Below are 21,408 nucleotides of genomic sequence, written 5' to 3'. Positions count from 1 at the left end.
AGTTTTACTGTTAGGAGTGAGTGGCTATCACTCCTAACATGTGAACATGTGACTATGTATTGGTCATTGATAAGCTGGCCTCTTTTTCTTTAAAAGTCATAAAAATTAAGTCTGTATATTATTCATGCATTTCTTCATTCATTTAATATATAGCTATTTAATATTTACTATATTTAAATGCTGAAATAAGGACTAAGAATGGTGAATAGGAAAGACATAGTCTTTATTTTCAGTGGATTTCTATTTTAATCAGAAGATAGACACTAAACATTAAACCAGGTATTATTTAATTGCATTTGTGAAAATTGCTGAGGAGAAACTTGTAGGAGCCCTGGACTTAGTAAAATTAAGGAAGAAGAGTTAGTGAACAATGTTCTAGGCAAATGAAATAGCTGAGCCACAAGACAGGAGGGGAGAGGGGTGTGATTGTAGAGCTAAAGGACATTAGAATTGGAGTCCAGAGTGCTTGTCATGGCATACAAACCCCTGCCTCATCCCATTTCATACATCTCTCCCCACACCCCTGGAATCATAAACATATACAGTAGATGGTAAATTAAGCCACGTGATTGTTGGGATTACCGAGGGGTGGTAAAAAGAAAGCTGGGTCAGTAACAAAACCTTGAGATACTTTTACAGTCAATGTTTAGGTAAAGGAGGTTGAACCAGCAAAAAAGACTAAGAATGATTGGTCAGAAGCCAAGCATAGGGAGGTGACTAGACACAGCATACACTGCTGATGGGAAAAAGGTAAAGTCTGACAGATTACAGACCAGACTTAAGTTTTAGAACTAGGATGGGTGCTATGTAGAGAAAAAAAGGAAAAGATTCTAGAACACTAGTGGATCTGAGGTCCTAATGAGATCCAAGTATAGTCTTGGTGAAAGCACTCTAGGAAGTGAGAGCATTCGCTGTAGTAGAGAGAGAGAGACACTCTACTTGAGGACAGGAGATTAGGTGAGAGAGGAGGACATTTAGTGATTTTGAAAGTGGAAAATGTTCAGGTTATGTCAGGTTTCAGACTTGACTGTGGGCGTGAAAGGCTAAGGTAGAGAAATGAAAAGTTCATTTGTAATAAGGAGATCCAGTCAAGGTGTTGAATGGAATGTTTGTGTAGATGTGAACATCATTCAGGATCATGGGGCTAGAAGAGAAAACAATAATCCAGTCTTTTTATGAAGGATGAATTGTGACTAGAGATTAGTAGGTAAATGATACCAACAATAAAGGAGATAGTGCATAGCTAGATGGCAAGAATGTCAAAGCAGCAGGGATTTTTTGAAAGGAGTTAAGGATGCAATGGACAGCACTAGGTGCCAGAGTATCATCAGCCTGAGGGTATCTAGGGTGTTGAGGAATAAGCAGCCATCTTCATTTGCTACAGAAGTGCTGTCCTCAATGGAGAGTGGAATTTTAGTCAAGGTTGGAAGGTAGAGGAAATGTTCTGAAAGAAAGTTAAGTATGCGGTGAAATTTCCAAAGGCACAGTGGAAGAATCTGAGAGATAGGAGAGAAGAGAAGAGAGGGAGAGAGAGATGGGGGCAGAGTGGGAGATGGGGTGGGGCGGGGAACTGGTGCTCAGTGGAGAGCAATTGGCAGTAAAAAATGGAGCATTATGGGAATTTTATTGTAGCAGAAAATCAATACCTGGAGATGGTTTGAAGACTCAGGGACCTGGAGGGAAGGGCTAAGGAAATAAGGATTAGAAAACGTGTCAGGGTTAGTAGCTTAAGAGATGACTGCTTCACTGGGGCCTGGGAACAGGAGCTTGGCTGTAATAACTAAAGCAAAGAAGAGCCTGGAAAGCCTGACAGAGCTTCACTAGAGGAGACCAAAATGTGGGGACTACCTCTAGCAAAGTGGGATTTTTAATTGTTGAAATGCTAATAGGCTAATATTAGCATTAAATGCTAATATTATAAAATGTCCAACCTCATGGAAGCAACCTAAGTGTCCATTGACAGATGAATGGATAAAGAAGATGTGGCACATATATACAATGGAATATTACTCTGCCATGAAAAGAAACGAAATTGAGTTATTTGTAGTGAGGTGGATGGGCCTAGAGTCTGTCATACAGAGTGAAGTAAGTCAGAAAGAGAAAAACAAATACCATATGCTAACACATATATATGGAATCTAAAACCAAAAATGGTTCTGAAGACCCTAGGTGCAGGACAGGAAAAAAGACACAGGCATAGAGAATGGAGATGAGGACACGGGGAGGGGGAAGAGTAAGCTGGGACAAAGTGAGAGAGTGGCATGGACATATATACACTACCAAATGTAAAATAGCTAGTGGGAAGCAGCCACATAGCACAGGGAGATCAGTTCGGTCCTTTGTGTCCACCTAGAGGGGTGGGATAGGGAGGGTGGGAGGGAGACACAAGAGGGAGGAGATATGGGGATATATGTATATGTATAGCTGATTCACTTTGTTATAAAGCAGAAACTAACACACCATTGTAAAGCAATTTTACTCCAATAAACATGTTAAAAAGAAAAAAAAAAAAAAAGAGAAAAAAAATAAAATAAAATGTCCAACCTGCCAGAGGTTTGCACCAAGAAGCACCAGGCCTTTGCAATACTTGATCCATTCTGACCAAGAGTTCATTTTCTCTCCTCAACCTTTCATGTTAAGCTTTCAGGTTTAACAATTTTATTTAAATTCTGCGTTTCTTCTCTGAAGTCTGGGATATACTATAAATTACATAATTTGCATGAACTTTTTCTAACATTTCAATTCCTCACTTAATATCATTCAATTCCTCACTTAATATCATCAATTGAATTTGGTATGAAAAAGCAGGAAGCTACATTCCTTCTTTAATCTAGTTTATTGCTCAGTATTGAGAAACTATGATTTAATACTCATCTAATAACTTGAAATAATAATACTTTTTCCAAAGTATCTAATTCAAACTCAGGAAAAGTATTTTTTTTCAAAGCTATGTGGTAGTACATGCTTGACAATAAATTTAAAAATTCATATCAAGTGATGGACTTAGCTTTCTGTGGGCTGTGGATGAGTCAAATGTAAACAAGTGTAGTGCGTTAGTTCTAGTTAATATCAACATTCAAACTGATCTTTTGAGTTGTCCCTGGTAGTACCATCAGGATTCCATCTTTTGTCATTTAAGAAGGAATTTGAGAATTATCTACAAATGACTTACCACACTCTTAATTCTCTGCTTAAACAGTTTAAGAAATTGTAGTTGAACAATTTAGAGACTAAGTTATATTTATATTTATATTCTCACAATACTCCTAGTATCTGGGATACTATATATAAATGATTGTTGGATGTGCCAGTTATCTATCACCACGCAATGCTGCATACTCACCAGAAAAACTTAGAGGCACCCAGTAAAAAACACATTTTTCATGAGGCTCTGGGGTTCAGCTGACCTGAATTAGTTTTAGCTGATCTGGGTTGGGTTTGCCCAAATACCTGAGTCTCTTCTGGCTGTTGGTTGTCTTAGCTTGGATGACTAGGGTAACATGATTCTGTTTTCTGTCCTGCTCAACCTCCAGAAGACTAGTCTAGGCATGTTCTCATGGCACAGGGGAAGGGCAAGAATGAGCAAAACCAATTATGCAAGCATCTTTCAACTCTCTGTGTCACATGTGTCAATATTCCGTTGGTCCAGAAAAAGTCACATGAACAAGTCAAAAGTCACAGTAGGAGGGTACTGCAAGATTACACAGAAAGGACATGTATACAGAGAGAAGTGAAGAATTGGGGCCATGGATGCAACTGGTCCACCACATTGAATGAATAAATGAACAAATGGATCACAGAGTGATGGGAAGAGCACTGGACTAAGGGATGGGAGACATATCCCTGAGGCGTGGCACTGTTCATTCTGTTAATTTGGGTAAATTGTTTAATCATTCTGGACCCTAATTTCCTTATTGGCTCTTTCCAAGCTTTAAAAGCCTTTGATTCAAGCTTTTAATGAATATTTAATGAATTTAATGCTGTACACAGTCTATAAGAGAAACTTAAGGAAAGTTGTTCATTATGCTATCCTTCAGTGAACCAAAATGGCTAGTGTGGATGGCCAAAATTCACTGGCTACTTTTGACTCTATGAATCTGAATATTTTGTAATCAGATTCAAACTGAAAAACTTCTATTCTGAATTTCGCTATGAAGCAATGTGCTGAAAGTTCAATTTCCTTTTTACGTCTTTAGTGTTTGCTCCTATATGATGATTCTTTTGAAGAATACAATATGTCAGTACTACATCAAACACTATGACATTTCTTATATGTGAGATGTGTTTTAGAGTCCATTGATGTTTTGCCGTAATAATTCATTGTTAGGATGAATTATCATTCTAAAATTGACTAGAGGAGCTTTATCAAATTTGGATAACGCTGGTAAAATTGTGGGTTATTTTAAAGTAAATATTATGATTAGTTTTATAATATAAAAGGTACAGATAATACAAAATGAATCCTGTTCATTATATAATAAATAATTATGTAATATGTAATGAAATGGTGGATTACTAAACTATAAGAATAAAAACTGAGTGAAAAAGTTGTAAATAAAAATATTTTATAAGCTCCACAAGAAGAAAGTAATATACACAAATGGCCTCTGAAGATGATATTCTATGTCTGAGATGACTTCTTACTTTAGTCACTAAGATTGCCTAAAAAATTCAACACCTAGATTACCAAAATAGGTTGATGAAGATATAATCTGTAACTCACTCTGACATATAGAATGTTCTGTTTCAGATATACAGAAATAACTTGCCACATGATAAATGTTTATCCTTGTCCTACCTCTGGGAAACATTTAGTTTGGACTGATAATTTACTTGTGAAATCAATCACCCGGCCTATGTCATTTCAGAGTCTCCATGTAGACAGATCCAAGAAACTGCACTCAAGTCAAGCTGGCCTGGATTCCAAAGTACCAGTTGGTTGTCAAAATGATTTGGCTGATCTGGAGAAAGAGAAGAGAAAGACTGGGAAAACTGCAGTAGCAGGCACCAGTGCAACCACAGGTCTGTTAAGCCACATGATATTGGTTTTAACTGCCTTTATGACAGATGCACAATGTACAGCTTCTTACTGCCATTTTATTTGGACTATGTGACTTAGTCAAAGTGATGGACCTGACCTGCGAATCTCACTGAAATTTAGTTTTAAGTGAAGCATAGTATTAAGCACTCATATTAATGATAGGTCTGTTCATTGTTTGCTGTTATTAGATTTTTCTTCTCATTTATGGTTTTCATGGCCAAGGAAGTGTTCTATTTTAATATTGCTTTTATTATCATGACAATAATATGTGTAAATGTTTGCTGAAATTAACAAGAAGGTTTAATGGCTTGAGAAGAGGTCAAAATCATTGAGATGCTTTTAATTTTAAAAGTGTCAGATGAGTGACCTAATGCAGACCTGAATTATAATAGTTTAGTTTATAGAGATGGCGATCTGATATTTTTCATCTCTACTAAAAGCAAAACAAGAGAAAATGGACTTGTGGAGAAGTTGATATCATTCAATTAAGCTACCCAGACTAACTTCCATATTGTGGAAATCTTGGATGAGTTAGCACGGGAAATGAGAATTTTCTTTCTTGGCAATATTTTAAACACACCAAAGAAGCTCAATATCATTATACTTTATCTTTAAAACTTCACATTTCATTTGTAGATAAGTTGAAACTGTAATTGTTCTTAAGCATATGATTTTTTCTTTTCCCCTCCTTATTTGATTTTGTAGCCAGCACTCTTTTTTCCTCCCAGGGCATGTAAAAGTTAAAATACTACATATAAAGTCTCTGAAGTGTTTCTGCTGAAACTGTACAATTTGGGTTCTTTCATGTAGTTAACTTACTGGCTTCTGACACTCCTATAAAAATATCCCATAGAGCTTTTCTTATTACCTTTTCATTGACTCTTTCTGAATGATAAAAATGAAATTCTGTAAAGGGCTTTGAAAACCATGCACATTGCAATTCCTCCAAATTTCAAATACTAACCAAGTGTGACTATACAAGAAACAGCTACTGCAGTGAAAATTACTGCACTGTGTTGAGTCTCAGGCTATTATTAATTCATTGGAAACTATTTTTTCCTTAAGATTATGGATCCTAAAAGGTACCAGATAATACAATTGCTGAGATCAAAGTTTTTGTTTCAATCATAGAAAAACTTATTATCTGATCTTCCCCTGTGTGTGCATCTTCCTGGGATGCTATGTGACAGCCCCAAGTTTGTGCTCTGAATGAATAGTGCAGAGTATGTTACAGACCAGGGCAGAAACTGCTTTGAACCTATTGCCTATTAGTGATGGTTTAAGAAAAAAAGAGCACCTGAAATTAAAGTGATGGTTCTACTAACCATCACTTAGTAGTGATGGTTAGTAGTAAGACTTACTAACTTTACTCAAGAGAGTAAAGTGAAATCTCCTTTCTTACATTAATTTCAACATGTATTTATTTAAAAATTACCTAGTATGTGGATCTGGGCAATATTTTCACTTGCTTTCCCATTTGAAATTACAATAAATTATAGAGTCTATCTTCATTATGAGTTATAATTGAATGACAATTCCATACATAAAAATACAAAAGTAAAGCAGAAATATAATTCTTCAAAATTCATTTTTTTCTTGTGGAATATTATATATTTTCTTCATTAAAAAAACGCTCTTTTGATCTGTACTTCACATTTACTGTCCTTGGAATGGATAGCTCATCTGGGAATATTCATCAACCACCTTGGAGTTCAGGATAAGCAAATCATACTCTTTCTGAGCTTTCTCCTCTTTTTAAATTTGAGACATAAGTCAGTCATTTCCTAAATTCTCTTTGGATGAAAATGGCAGTTTTAGAGGCTCTGTGGCGTATCACAGAGAAAACAAAGCAGAACAAAACAAAAAAACCGTATTAAGACAGGGGAGCTGCATCTCCAGTTTTGCTCCTTCTAGACACCCAGACCTTATTCTTTCAGTTAGATGAAGTGGAACCATTTCAGATATGTATCTAATAATTATACTAAAGGGAAGTCTTCATTTTGAAATTCACCGTAGACAACTAGAAAATTCGCTGTAAATGGCTGAACACATGTTATCTAATGAGAGTTTGCTCTGTTGAAGCCAGGAGCACAAGAAACTCTACCTCAGGATTGGTGCTGTCAGTCCCAGCTCCTCTTCAGTTAAGAAGCTGGTGAAAATGCTTCACCAGATCTCATGGGTGACCTTCCTCTCTGGGTCCCTGATTCACTCTGGTTGCTCAACAGGCCCATGTCTTATTTGGGGAACATTGTTATTAAGTCTGCACGTTGTTTTGTCCATAAATTACTAAAAGAACAGTTCTTTAAAAGTAGGATGATTAAGTGGTTAACTTTTGGAGTCTGAACTTAAGACTGCTGGGTTTAAACCTTGGCTCCCCTACTCGCCAGCTGTGTACCATGTCTCTATCTCTTTATTTGTAAACTTGGGTTAGTAATAGCGCTACACCATAGGCTATTTTGACAACTACATTAGATAAAATAGGTTAAAGTTAGTATAGTACATAATAAACTCCAGTTGAATCATAGCTATGCTAATTAACTTCTGCATATTTATGAGTTGATGGCCAAGGAAAAATGTGCTTCCTGACAGTATATTTTGCAAAGTGCTGGCTGTGACCACCTGATGTGGCTCTTGCAGTCTCTGAGTTTCTGTCTGTACTTTTTTCTTTTGAGAACTGTATCCTCTTGGGAATTTCATGGCCTCTATGAATTCTATGGATATGGGAAGTGATTAGAACTCTTTTGGAGTCACTGAGTCCTCTGAGTCTAAGAAACAATACTATTGTGCAGAGACATGGAAGCCCTGAGCCTCCCTAATGAACCCCTTCCCCTCCTTAACTCAGCTGCGGTAGCTCAGGAAGAGCACAGAGCTTCCCTGTTTAATCAGTGACAGTGCTGTTGTTGGTAGATGACGTGTTAAGTGCAAATGTTTGTTTTAAGCTGTTTGTTTTATGTCCAGTTCCCAGGATGAACTTGCAAGTGGAAAGTTTATTGAGAAGTACTCTCAGGAACAACACATAAGGCAGAGGAACGAAAGCAGGTCTGAACAGAGGGAGAAGTGAAATCATAATAGAGTCACAGGAAAGACCTCAGCTGATCACACAGGGAGCTCTGGAGCTGGCGTGGCTCTTCAGAGTTGTCTTGTATTAAGGCGAGGGGACCAGGTTTTTATAGCCCCTGCTTCAGTCGATCATTGGAAGCAGCTGCCTTTGAGAAGGGGGCATGACTGTGGGCAAGGTGACTTCCTTTAGCCCAGGGCAAAGTCATTTGGTATCAGAAGATTATCATTTAGTTGTGAGAAGGATCTGGTTATTATGTAGGTCACACATTAATTGCAGAGATTGCTTCTGGTGATCTGACTGGCTAAATAGAAGGCCATTTTCTTTTTTCCTCTTTATGTGTCTATCTAGAAACTGCGATCTTTGCCAGAAAGGATAATCTTTTAAAATGTACCTATTTGGTTTTACTCTACATAAATGTTCTCTACTTAGTAAATTTTATACTCTCCTGATCAACATTCTCTAATGGAATTTCCTTGCTTTTGAAGCTTCCACTATATTCTAATTATTCTTACATCTTTAGACTCATCCTCCATTAATTAGACCTGTCAAGTAGTGAGAAGACCCCTGGGCCAGAAAACAAAAGCAGGTACCATAAGGTCTAGTCCCAGCTCTGTACATCCTAGATGTGCAGTCTTTCACAGGCCATTTTATTTTTCTGAGTTATATTTCCCTCATCAAAATAAGAGGTACTCCAGGAAATTTTTGTGCCAATTTTTGTGTCAATTCTGAAAGCATGTGATTACATGGCCTATTCTGATATCATAGAGTCATGGCGCTGTTGTTCACCTGTAAATAAGACCCACATAGAAATGATTCACGACATTTAGGGACATTCTTATTATGGTAAATTAAACAGGTAACAGGAAACAAGCTCCATGGAAAAGCTCTTCACCGAGGTCAAGATGGAAGCTAGAAAGAAAGAATGCATTTATAGGAAGGTAAAGAAGTCTTCATACTGAGCTTTAATTCAATCTTATTTTTATTTTTTAACATCTTTATTGGAGTATAATTGCTTTACAATGGTGTGTTAGTTTCTGCTTTATAACAAAGTGAATCAGCTATACATATACATATATCCCATATCTCCACCCTCTTGCATCTTCCTCCTACCCTCCCTATCCCATCCCTCTAGGTGGTCACAAAGCACCGAGTTGATCTCCCTGTGCTATGCAGCTGCTTCCCACTAGCTATTTTACATTTGGTAGTATATATAAGTCCATACCAATCTCTCACTTCATCCCAGCTTCCCCTTTCCCCTCCCTGTGTCCTCAAGTCCATTCTGTACATCTGCATCTTTATTCCTGTCCTGCCCCTAGGTTCTTCAGAAACATTTTTTTTCTTTTCGATTCCATATATATGTGTTAGCATACGGTATTTGTTTTTCTCTTTCTGACTTACTTCATTCCGTATGACAGACTCTAGGTCCTTCCACCTCACTACATATAACTCAATTTCATTTCTTTTTATGGCTGAGTAATATTCCATTGTATATATGTGTCACATCTTCTTTATCCATTCATCTGTCGATGGACACTTAGGTTGCTTCCATGTCCTGGCTATTGTAAATAGAGCTGCAGTGAACATTGTGGTACATGACTCCTTTTGAATTATGTTTTCTCAGAGTATATGCCCAGTAGTGGGATTGCTGGGTCATATGGTAGTTCTATCTTTAGTTTATTGAGGAACCTCCGCAATGTTCTCCATAGTGGCTGTATCAATTTACATTCCCACCAACAGTGCAAGAGGGTTCCCTTTTCTCCACACCCTCTTCAGTGTTTATTGTTTGTAGATTTTTTGATGATGGCCATTCCGACTGGTGTGAGGTGACACCTCATTGTAGTTTTGACTTGCATTTCTCTGATGATTAGTGATGTTGAGCATTCTTTCATGTGTTTGTTGGCAATCTCTATACCTTCTTTGGAGAAATGTCTATTTAGGTCTTCTGCCCATTTTTGGATTGGGTTGTTTATTTTTCTGATATTGAGCTGCATGAGCTGCGTGTATATTTTGGAGATTAATCCTTTGTCAGTTGCTTCATCTGCAAATATTTTCTCCTGTTTTGAGGGTTGTATTTTTGTCTCATTTATATTTTCCTTTGCTGTGCAAAAGCTTTTAAGTTTCATTAGGTCCCATTTGTTTATTTTTCTTTTTATTTCCCTTTCTCTAGGAGGTGGGTCACAAAGGATCTTGCTGTGATTTATGTCAAAGAGTGTTCTGCCTATGTTTTCCTCTAAGAGTTTTATAATGTCTAGTCTTACATTTAGGTCTTTAATCCATTTTGAGTTTATTTTTGTGTATGGTGTTAGGGAGTGTTCTAATTTCATTCTTTTACATGTAGCTGTCCAGTTTTCCCAGCACCACTTATGGAAGAGGCTGTCTTTTCTCCATTGTATATTCTTGCTTCCTTTATCAAACATAAGGTAACCATATGTGCGTGGGTTTATCTCTGGGCTTTCTATCCTTTCTATCCTATCCTATATATCCTTTCATTGATATATATTTCTGTTTTTGTGTCAGTACCATATTATCTTGATTACCATAGCTTTGTAGTATAGTCTGAAGTCTGGGAGCCTGATTCCTCCAGCTCTATTTTTCTTTCTCAAGATTGCTTTGGCTATTCGTGGTCTTTTGTGTTTCCATACAAATTGTGAAAACTTTTGTTCTAGATCTGTGAAAAATGCCATTGGTAGTTTGTTAGGGATTGCATTGAATCTGTAGATTGCTTTGGGTAGTATAATCATTTTCACAGTGTTGATTCTTCCAATCCAAGAACATGGTATATCTCTCCATCTGTTTGTATGGTCTTTAATTTCTTTCATCAGTGTCTTACAGTTTTCTGCATACAGGTTTTTTGTCTCCTTAGGTAGACAAAAGGTATTTTATTCTTTTTGTTGCAATGGTAAATGAGAGTGTTTCCTTAATTTCTCTTTCAGATTTTTCATCATTAGTATATAGGAATGGAAGAAATTTCTGTGCATTAATTATGTATCCTGTTACTTTACCAAATTCATTGATTAGCTCTAGTAGTTTTCTGGTAGCATCTTTAGGATTCTCTATGTATAGTATCATGTCATCTGCAAACAGTGACAGCTTTACTTCTACTTTTCTGATTTGGATTCCTTTTATTTCTTTTTCTTCTCTAATTGCTGTGGCTAAAACTTCCAAAACTATGTTGAATAAGAGTGGTGAGAGTGGGCAACCTTGTCTTGTTCCTGATCTTAGAGGAAATGGTTTCAGTTTTTCACCATTGAGAACGATGCTGGCTGTGGGTTTGTCATCTATGACCTTTATTATGTTGAGGTAAGTTCCCTCTATGCCTACTTTCTGGAGGGTTTTTTATCATAAATGACTGTTGAATTTTGTTGAAAGCTTTTTCTGCCTCTATTGAGATGATCTTGTGGTTTTTATTCTTCAGTTAGTTAATATGGTGTATCACATTGATTGGTTTGCGTATATTGAAGAATCCTTGCATCCTGGGATAAACCCCACTTGATCATGTTGTCTGATCCTTTTAATGTGCTGTTGGATTCTGTTTGCTAGTATTTTGTTGAGGATTTTTGCATCAATGTTCATTAGTGATATTGGCCTGTAGTTTTCTTTTCTTGTGACATCTTTGTCTGGTTTTGGTATCAGGGTGATGGTGGCCTCGTAGAATGAGTTTGGGAGTGTTCCTCCCTCTGCTATATTTTGGAAGAGTTTGAGAAGGATCAGTGTTAGTTCTTCTCTAAATGTTTGATAGAATTCTCCTGTGAAGCCATCTGGTCCTGGGCTTTGGTTTGTTGGAAGATTTTTAATCACAGTTTCAATTTCAGTGCTTGTGATTGGTCTGTTCATATTTTCTATTTCTTCCTGATTCAGTCTTGTCAGGTTGTGCATTTCTAAGAATTTGTCCATTTCTTCCAGGTTGTCCATTTTATTGGCATATCATTGCTTGTAGTAATCTCTCATGATCCTTTGTATTTCTGCAGTGTTAGTTGTTACTTTTCCTTTTTCATTTCTAATTCTATTGATCTGAGTCTTCTCCCTTTTTTTCTTGATAAGTCTGGCTAATGGTTTATCAATTTTGTTTATCTTCTCAAAGAACCAGCTTTTAGTTTTATTGATCTTTGCTATTGTTTCCATCATTTTTTTCATCTATTTCTCATCTGATATTTATGATTTCTTTCCTTCTGCTCACTTTGTGTTTTTTTTGTTGTTGTTGCCCTTCTTTCTCTGATTGTTTTAGGTGTAAGGTTAGGGTGTTTATTTGATAAATATCTTGTTTCTTGAGGTACGATTGTATTGCTATAAACTTCCCTCTTAAAACTACTTTTGCTGCCTCCCATTGGTTTCGGGTCATTGTGTTTTCATTGTCATTTGTGTCTAGGTATTTTTTGATTTTCTCTTTTATTTCTTCAGTGATCTCTTGGTTATTTAGTAGTGTATTATTTAGCCTCCATGTGTTTGTATTTTTTACAGATTTTTTCCTGTAATTGATATCTCATCTCATAGTGTTGTGGTCAGAAAAGATACTTGATATGATTTCAATATTCTTAAATTTACCAAGGCTTGATTTGTGACCCAAGATATCATCTATCCTGGAGAATATTCCATGAGCACTTGAGAAGAGAGTGTATTCTGTTGTTTTTGGATAGAATGTCCTATAAATATCAATTAAGTCCATCTTGTTTAATGTATCATTTAAAGCTTGTGTTTCCTTATTTATTTTCATTTTGGATGATCTGTCCATTGGTGAAATTGGGTGTTAAAGTCCCCTACTATGATTCTGTTACTGTTGATTTCCCCTTTTATGGCTGTTAGCCTTTGCCTTATGTGTTGAGGTGCTCCTATGTTGCGTGCATAAATATTTACAATTGTTGTATCTTCTTCTTGGATTGATCCCTTGATCATTATGCAGTGTCCTTCTTTGTCCCTTGTAATAGTCTTTGTTTTAAAGTCTATTTTGTCTGATATGAGAATTGCTACTCCAGCTTTCTTTTGATTTCCATTTGCATGGAATATCTTTTTCCATCCCCTCACTTTCAGTTTGTATGTGTCCCTAGGTCTGAACTGGGTCTCTTGTAGACAGCATATATTCAGCTCTTGTTTTTGTATCCATTCAGCCAGTCTATGTATTTTGGTTGGAGCATTTAATCCATTTACATTTAAGGTAATTATTGATATGTATGTTCCTATTACCATTTTCTTATTTGTTTTGGGTTTGTTATTGTAGGTCGTTTCCTTCTGTTGTGTTTCCTGCCCAGAGAAGTTCCTTTAGCATTTGTTGTAAAGCTGGTTTGGTGGTGCTTAATTCTTTTAACTTTTGCTTTCCTGTAAAGGTTTTAATTTCTCTGTTGAATCTGCATGAGATCCTTCCTGGGTAGAGTTATATTGGTTGTAGGTTTTTCCCTTTCATCACTTTAAATATGTTCTGCCCCTCTCTTCTGACTTGCAGAGTTTCTGCTGAAAGATCAGCTGTTAACCTTATGGGGATTCCCTGGTATGTTATTTGTTGTTTTTCCCATGCTGCTTTTAATATTTTTTCTTTGTATTTAATTTTTGATAGTTTGATTAATATGTGTCTTGGCATGTTTCCCCTTGGATTTATCCTGTATGGAACTCTCTGCCCTTTCTGGACTTTATTGACTATTTCCTTTCCTATATTAGGGCAGGAATATAGGAAATAATCTCTTCAAATATTTTCTCAGTCCCTTTCTTTTTCTCTTCTTTTTCTGAGACCCCTATAATTCGAATGTTGGTTCCTTTAATGTTGTCCCAGAGGTCTCTAAGACTGTTCTCAGTTTTTTTCATTCTTTTTTCTTTATTCTGCTCTGTAGTAGTTATTTCCACTATTTTTTCTTCCAGGTCACTTATCCGTTTTCTGCCTCAGTTATTCTACTATTGATTCCTTCTAGAGAATTTTTAAGTTCATTTATTGTGTTGTTCATCATTGTTTGTTTGCTCTTTAGTTCTTGTAGGTCCTTGTTAAACATTTCTTGTATTTTCTCCATTCTATTTCCAAGATTTTGCATCATCTTTACTATCATTACTATGAATTCTTTTTCAGGTAGACTGCCTATTTCATCTTCATTTGTTTGGTCTGGTGGATTTTTCCCTTGTTCCTTCATCTGCTGTGTGTTTCTCTGTCTTCTCATTTTGTTTAACTTACTGTGTTTGGGGTCTCCTTTTTGCAGGTGCAGGTTTGTAGTTCCCGTTGTTTTTGGTGTCTGCCCCCAGTGGCTAAGGTTGTTTCAGTGGGTTGTGTAGGCTTCCTGATGGAGGGGACTAGTGCCTGTGTTCTGATTGATGAGGCTGGATCTTGTCTTTCTGGTGGGTAGGACCACATCTGGTGGTGTGTTTTGGGATGTCTGTGACCTTTTTATGATTTTAGGCAGCCTCTCTGCTAACGGGAGGGGTTGTGCTCCTGTCTTGCTAGTTTTTTGGCATAGTGTGTCCAGCAGTGTAGCTTGCTGGTCGTTGAATGGAGCTGGGGCTTAGTGCTGAGCTGTAGATCTGTGGGAGAGCTTTTGCTGTTTGGTATTACGTGGAGCTGGGAGGTCTCTGGTGGACCAGTGTCCTGAATTCAGCTCTCCCACCTCAGAGGCATAGGCCTGACACCTGGCCAGAGCATCAAGACCCTGTCAGCCACACAGCTCAGAAGAAAAGTGAGAAAAAAAGAAAGAAAGAAAATAAATTTATTAAAATAAAAAAAATTATTAAAAATAAAAACATTAAAATGTAATTTTAAAAAAAGGAAAGAAAGAAGAGAGCCACCAAACCAAAAAACAAATCCACCAATTATAACAAGCACTAAAAACTATACTGAAAAAAAAAAGACAGACAGAACCCTAGGACAAATGGTAAAGGCAAAGCTATACAGACAAAATCACACAAAGAATCATACACATACACACTCACAAAAAGAGAAAAAGGAAAAAAAATATATCTTTTGGGAAGTCTGAGGTCTTCTGCCAGCTTTCAGTACATGTTCTGTAGGAGTTGTTCCACATGTAGATGTATTTCTGATGTGTTTGTGGGCAGGCAGGTGATTTCCACGACGTCTTACTCCTCCGCCATCTTGAAGGTTTCTCCCAGGCTTCTTTATAACGCTAGTTTAACTAGTGCCTTCTCTAGGGCAGTGTTTAATAGCTTCTTCTGTTAAATGCTTCTATTTTTGCTGGTGATTCTCAGCTGAATCAGATCCATTGCTTTCTGCTAGTGTTGGAGGATCTCCTGCAGAGTTAGAGGGTGGCTGTGGCTCACCACAGGGACAACGGCACTCTCAATCTTAATGTTTAAACCTCAGATTTTCCTTTATGATGGGAAACAAAGCATACGGCACTTCTGTATTAAAACTATTTTGAGAATTAGACAATATTCTATTTTAAAGGCCTTGACTGAATGACTGAATATGTGTTATCAAGAGTTTGGTATTTTAGGGCTTCCCTGGTGGCGCACTGGTTGAGAGTCCACCTGCCGACGCAGGGGATACGGGTTCGTGCCCCGGTCCGGGAGGATCCCACATGCCGCGGAGCGGCTGGGTCCGTAGGCCATGGCCGCTGGGCCTGCACGTCCGGAGCCTGTGCTCCGCAACGGGAGAGGCCACAACAGTGAGACGCCCACGTACCGCAAAAAAAAAAGAGTTTGGTACTTTAGAAATAATAAAATGTATCCTTGTTTCTCAATATAAAAAAATGTGGACTTCAGTAATTCACTGTTATTCTAGATAATGTGTAATTCTAAGCACAATAATTACTTTTACTCCTAAGGACTAAATAAATCACTGTTTAAGATATTGGATAATTTCAAACTGGTAATCCTAAAATCTGGTATATCTTTTGTTCTTCTACTTAACATCAATGCAGATTTTTCATAATGTAAACAAAATAATGACACCAGTAGAATTTCCCTTACATTTCCAAGGAATACTGTTTTCAGTTTAGAAATACTGACAGCCTAAAGTAAAACGTTATAAGATTGCTCTTCATTTTATAGCAACCTATTTCCCTCCTTTTGGAAGGCTTAAATGTTTAAGAATATGCTGGAAGAAGAACCGCAGTCATTTCATTCTTTGAACAATTCTGAAATATCATTTCCTATTAGGCAGTTGTGTGAGTACTGACAGCCTTGCCCCTCATCTTCCCTAGAGGTTAATTTATTTCCTGCAGTGCTTGCTTTTCTTGGAAAATCTGACTCGTCAGCCTTCACCAATGGGCGATCTCATCAGCAGAATGTTAATTATAAAATCAAAACAATATACCACACTGAAAGGGAAAAACAACTCTCCAGGCAATGCAACCTTTTCTTTTCTTTTCTTTCCACTTCGTTCTCTCCTCAGTCTGTGGCTGAACAGGAACATTATCCCCTAGGGAAACATTTGGCGAGACGGTGGGGTATAGAGGAAATGTGCAGGCTTTGCCACCAGACAGACCCAAGACCAAACTCTAATTCAAAGAATGTTGAATTTCTTTGGGATTTTGTTTCTTTATCTGTAAAATAAAGATAAAAATACCTGCCTCACATGAAATTTTATGAGACTGGCACAGTGTAGACACTAGAAAATTATTCGTATTATTATTATAGCCTTCATTTAGCACCTACTGCATATTGATTGCTGTGGCATAATATTAACCATGTCTCATATTAGTTTATAAAGGAATCTATTAGAAATTTGAAGAAATATATCTTTCAGCTTTAGGAGTTAGGCATATGAGACCAAGACACCTTATTGAGGTAGCCTAGTTGAAGTCTTGTCTTACCCTTCATTTCCTTTCTCTTTTCATAACTACTCATTTTTTTCATAATGCTCACTAGATACTTATGAAATTATTTTTTCACCAATAAGTTCTTTAAAAACTTCAAAAGCTATTTGCTAATAGTTTTAGGTCTATCTATTCAGACTTGAAACTGCATTTGAGTTTATTAAAAATTATTTTCTCTAAAATAAAAATTGTCAATTTCTGTTTGATTCAGTCTCAGAAATAAAACTTTGGTGAGTTAAATCTTGAGACAAAGAAGATTGTCAGCAAAGATTGTGGCAGCAAAGTAGAGATAAAGTTGAGAGATAACCAAATGAAGAAACAAAATCAATTATTTTAAGCCCAGAATGATCATTATTTCAGTAGTATGATTATGATTAACAAGTTTGTTTAAGTAAATATCTTATTTCTCCCATGTGATTTTATGATTTGTGTGCAATACTAGAAAGAAAAGCAATTGAAGCATTAGATGATAAAACAGAAAAAGAGATGTCATGCTGTAAACCCATAACAACTGAGACCTGATACAGGGCTCCTACAGGAGACAGGAGCTCTGTGCGTGGAGTGCAAATTACGATAGGTACTATTCTTTCACATGGCAAAATAATATTTTTCTTAAGACCAGTGACAGTATCTTAACTTGGGTAGAACAAGGGATTGGATCGATATGGTGACCTCTGTCTTTCACCTTTATGGAGTCACGTGCAAATCATTGATTGATCCTTTTTAATGGTAAACGCATTTTTTGAAACTGTGGAGTTTTCCTATAAATAATAAGTTCTTGAGCCTCTCCCCAATTTCCTAATTTTCCTTATTAATAACTTCAATGTTATCGTTTTAAATTTCCTTTCCCTTTTTTTTTCTAAACTTTTTTCTTATTGGCAAGTGACAATCTTTTTTTTAATCCATTATTTCAGTCAATTCTGGTTCTTACTTCATTCATGAGACCCATCTTTATTTTGACCAATGAATTAAGCAAAGCAAAAAGGAACTGATGACTTTCAAAATTTATCTCAGTGAGTCTCTAAGTTCTTGTGCATAAAAATTCACTTAATGAGTATGTTAAAAATACATATTCTTGGGATGTGCTCTCTAGAGTGGGGTTGGCAATCTCTGGTGGTGGGTCAAATCTGTCCCATTGCCTGTTATTGTACTGCCCCCAAGCTAAAAATATTTGTTTTTTTTTTTAAGTTGGAAAAAAAAAAGAATATTTTCTGACACATGAAAATTATTTGAAATTCAAATTTCAATGTTTACATAAAGTTTGATTGGACCACAGCCATGCTTATTCATTTACACATTGCCTGTGGCTGCTTGTGTGCTGTATCAGCAGAACTGAGTAGTTTTGACAGAGACCATATGCAAAGCCTAAAATTTTTACTGTCTGGCCCTCTAGAGGACAAGTTTGCTAACCTCTGCTCTAGAGAATCTGATTCAGAAGTTCCGAGAAAGGAACTAGGAATTGCTTTCAACGTGTTTTTTGGGTGATTGTGATACAGGGATCTTTGATGACACTTTGAAAGGTAATGCAGTAGAAGAATTGTGAACAACCTGTCTCTTCTTCTCCCTTTCTCTTCATCACACCCACTCCATCAGCAAACCCTATTGGCTTTATCCTCCAACAGTATCTAGAATTTGTCTATTTTTTACCTTGTTCACTGCTATCAACCTAGTCCAAGCCATCCTCATTTTTCATCTGGATTCTTGTTATTGACTTCCTAACCAGTCAGTCTTCTTCTGCCCTTGCCTCAGTATTGTCCATTCTCAACATGACAGCCAGAGTGAATGTGTTAAAGCCTTAGTCATGTCATGTAACTCTTTTCTTCAAAGTCCTCCAGTGGTCTCTCTACTTCTCTTTTCTCTCTATTCTAGCTACATTGGCTTCCCACTCTTCCTCAGAAATGCTAGGGGTGCTCCATCTTCAACACCAACACAGGCTATTTTCTCTAAGTGGTATAGTCTTCCCCCCAGAGATCTACATGGCTTTTATCTTTGTCTCATTTAGGTCTTTCCTTAGCCATTACCTTCTCGGCGATTCCTTCCATACACACCTTATTTAAAATTGTAATCTCTTTATCTGGGACTACCAATCTCCCTTATGCCAGCTAACATGCTACACACTTTGCTTCTTTATTTTGATTGTGAGCCACTTTCCCCACATGAGGGCACCATGAGGACAGGAATTTTTATCCATTTGCTCTATCTTTAGATTTAAAAGAGTTCCTGGCTTACTGTGGGTTCTCAATAAATATTTCTTGAATAGCGAAATGAACCCCAAACTCCCATTCTGTACTGGACAGATAATGTATGACACTTATCATACATGCAAAAACAGTTGCCAGGGGTATAAATATACGAGTCATCTTTGAAAAATGATGTAATATCTTGTAACCACCACAGATGAGAAGAAGAATAAAGCAGCTATTAACTTGTATCATTTGTTTTTTCAATCTCAACCAATAACTTAGTTACAAAAGATGCTAAGGGAAAGAAAGTAGAGGATGGGTACAAATATTAAAATGGGTACATGGATGAAAATTCAGTTGAAAATGTTTGGAAGAGATTTCAGGAAGTTTCACAAACAAGCTGCTTCCTAAAGCAGGTAGATGTGTTTACTGCAAGTTTTACTGTTCACCATCAGGTTGAGCAATTTGAGGACAGTGGCACTCAAAGTTCCCAAAAGGGAAAATGTAGGGTGTGACTAGCCTTGGTTCAAGTAACTGTTTAGGAAACACCAGCTTTATAAGAGAATGTAAAGCATTTTTAGATATAGCTGAACTGGATTCCTCAAAAATAAGATGAAACGGAGATTTTCTTTGACTTAATACTCTCATTCAAAAAATTACTCATCTAATTTTATAGTATTTTTAAAGCTTAATTTTGTGGATTAAACAGTAGTCTGTTCTTACAAAGATATAGATTTTGACTATGGAAGGATATTTTTACTATCAAAGAATACATTTTAGAGAGAAAAACAAAATGAAACAAAATAAAACTTCATTCTCTATCTGTTCTTCTTTGAAGTATTTGGCTTGATCTCCAGGGAACTGAGTGTACATGATTCCATGTCCCTCAGTTAATATGATCATCTAAGTAACTATGAATATTCAAAAGTAATCAGTCAATATTCAATTCAAAGTAAGAAACATCACCTCCAAGTTAAGTTTGTGACATTTCCAAAGGAGTGGTCGATGAATGCCAAAAGATTTGAGGGCTTTAGATCAATTTGAATTTTAAAACCTAAATAATTGTCAGAGAAATCAGTTCTTTCACATTTTGAGATTTCTTGAAAGTTAATACAATAAAGAACAAAGTTTCTATGCAATGTGAAGTCAGCTTTGCTGACCACTAAAGCACAGGCGTTATTTAGGGGATCCCTACCCTGGGTGGAAGATTGGGCTAGATCAGGCAGGGAGAGGCAACTTATAAGGTCCCTTCCAAAACTAAGATTGTTTAAATCCTATTATTTTATATTGAGATAATCTAATTATTCTACTCCCTCACCTCCCATTTTTCTGCTTAACCCTGTACTATCTTAAATCATTTTATTGACAAGGGAGAGTGAGACTAATAACTGTCAAGATGACAGATTGAACTTTCAAACTACAGGCTTATAATAGTTTTATGTGAATAGAGCTAGTAATAGCAAGTAATATTTCTGTTGCACTTTACGTTTCACAAAGCACTTGCAGGTCCTTTATTTCATTTGATGTTTCCTCAACTCTGTGATTCAGTTATTACTACCAAAGCTCGTTCATTGGTAAGAAAATGGAATTCAGAGATTCCTCAAGATGCGCAGCGAGTGTGTCTTAGAATCAGGAGTCAGATGGAGTTCTTCAGATTGTGTCTCTGTACTACAATATATCTGTTTCATTTGCCCTCCCCACCTCTCCCCTCAGGAAAAGCAACGCTGTGAGGGGAAAATTCAGTTGTTATCCCTTTATGCAGATAAAGGCACAAAGATAGTAAATGGTAGAAGTGGGAATTAAATCTGGGCATACTGCCTAAAAATCCTGTGTTCTTTCAGCTGTAATATACATTCTACAGTGTGTAGTTTTATTGCTGTTTGTGATAAAAGAAAGACCTGAAAATCTAAAGGCAACAGTTGGGGATAGCGGATGATGAGGAGAGAGAATGAAATCAAGGAAAGCATGGGATCCAGCAATCTTCCTCTCATTGGACCCCACCTCCCAGCCCCCAGCACCACTTAGCACTGAGGGGAGATGTTAACAGAGGAAAGTAAATTCAGGCTCTTTAGGGGAATTAACATGATGTGCTGAGAAGTTCTACTTCTTTCTGCTTTGACATCCCCTTTCTTCTTTCCCAGTTATTCTATGAGCTCCTCAGAGGTCACGAAACTGTATATTTTGTCTTTATATTTCACACATATAGTAAAAATAGCTAACAGTTGGTGAGACAGTAAACCTCTTCATTGTAAAATATAAAACTCTTTACATTTATTGACTCATGTAATCTTTGTCATAACCTATAAAATAAGCATTATTATCCCTTCCCACCTCTTGTTTTCAAAGATGAGGAAATAAGATACGTAAAAGTTAGTTAACTTC

General features: G+C 36.7%; 1 protein-coding gene across 2 annotated transcripts in view; it reads left to right on the top strand.

Annotated features, from left to right (window-relative positions):
- The window catches only part of THEMIS (thymocyte selection associated), a 161,567-nt gene that overhangs the window by 137,622 nt on the left and 2,537 nt on the right, over window positions 1–21,408 (top strand). For both annotated transcript variants that reach the window (XM_079939874.1, XM_079939875.1), the window contains one exon: window positions 4,869–5,022. In XM_079939874.1, coding sequence (XP_079796000.1) covers window positions 4,869–5,022 — 154 coding nt within the window. The remainder of the gene's footprint in view (window positions 1–4,868; window positions 5,023–21,408) is intronic.

This window comes from Stenella coeruleoalba, assembly GCF_951394435.1.
Source record: "Stenella coeruleoalba genome assembly, chromosome: 12".
Taxonomy (NCBI): domain Eukaryota; kingdom Metazoa; phylum Chordata; class Mammalia; order Artiodactyla; family Delphinidae; genus Stenella; species Stenella coeruleoalba.
This window is presented reverse-complemented; position numbering and strand designations above follow the sequence as displayed.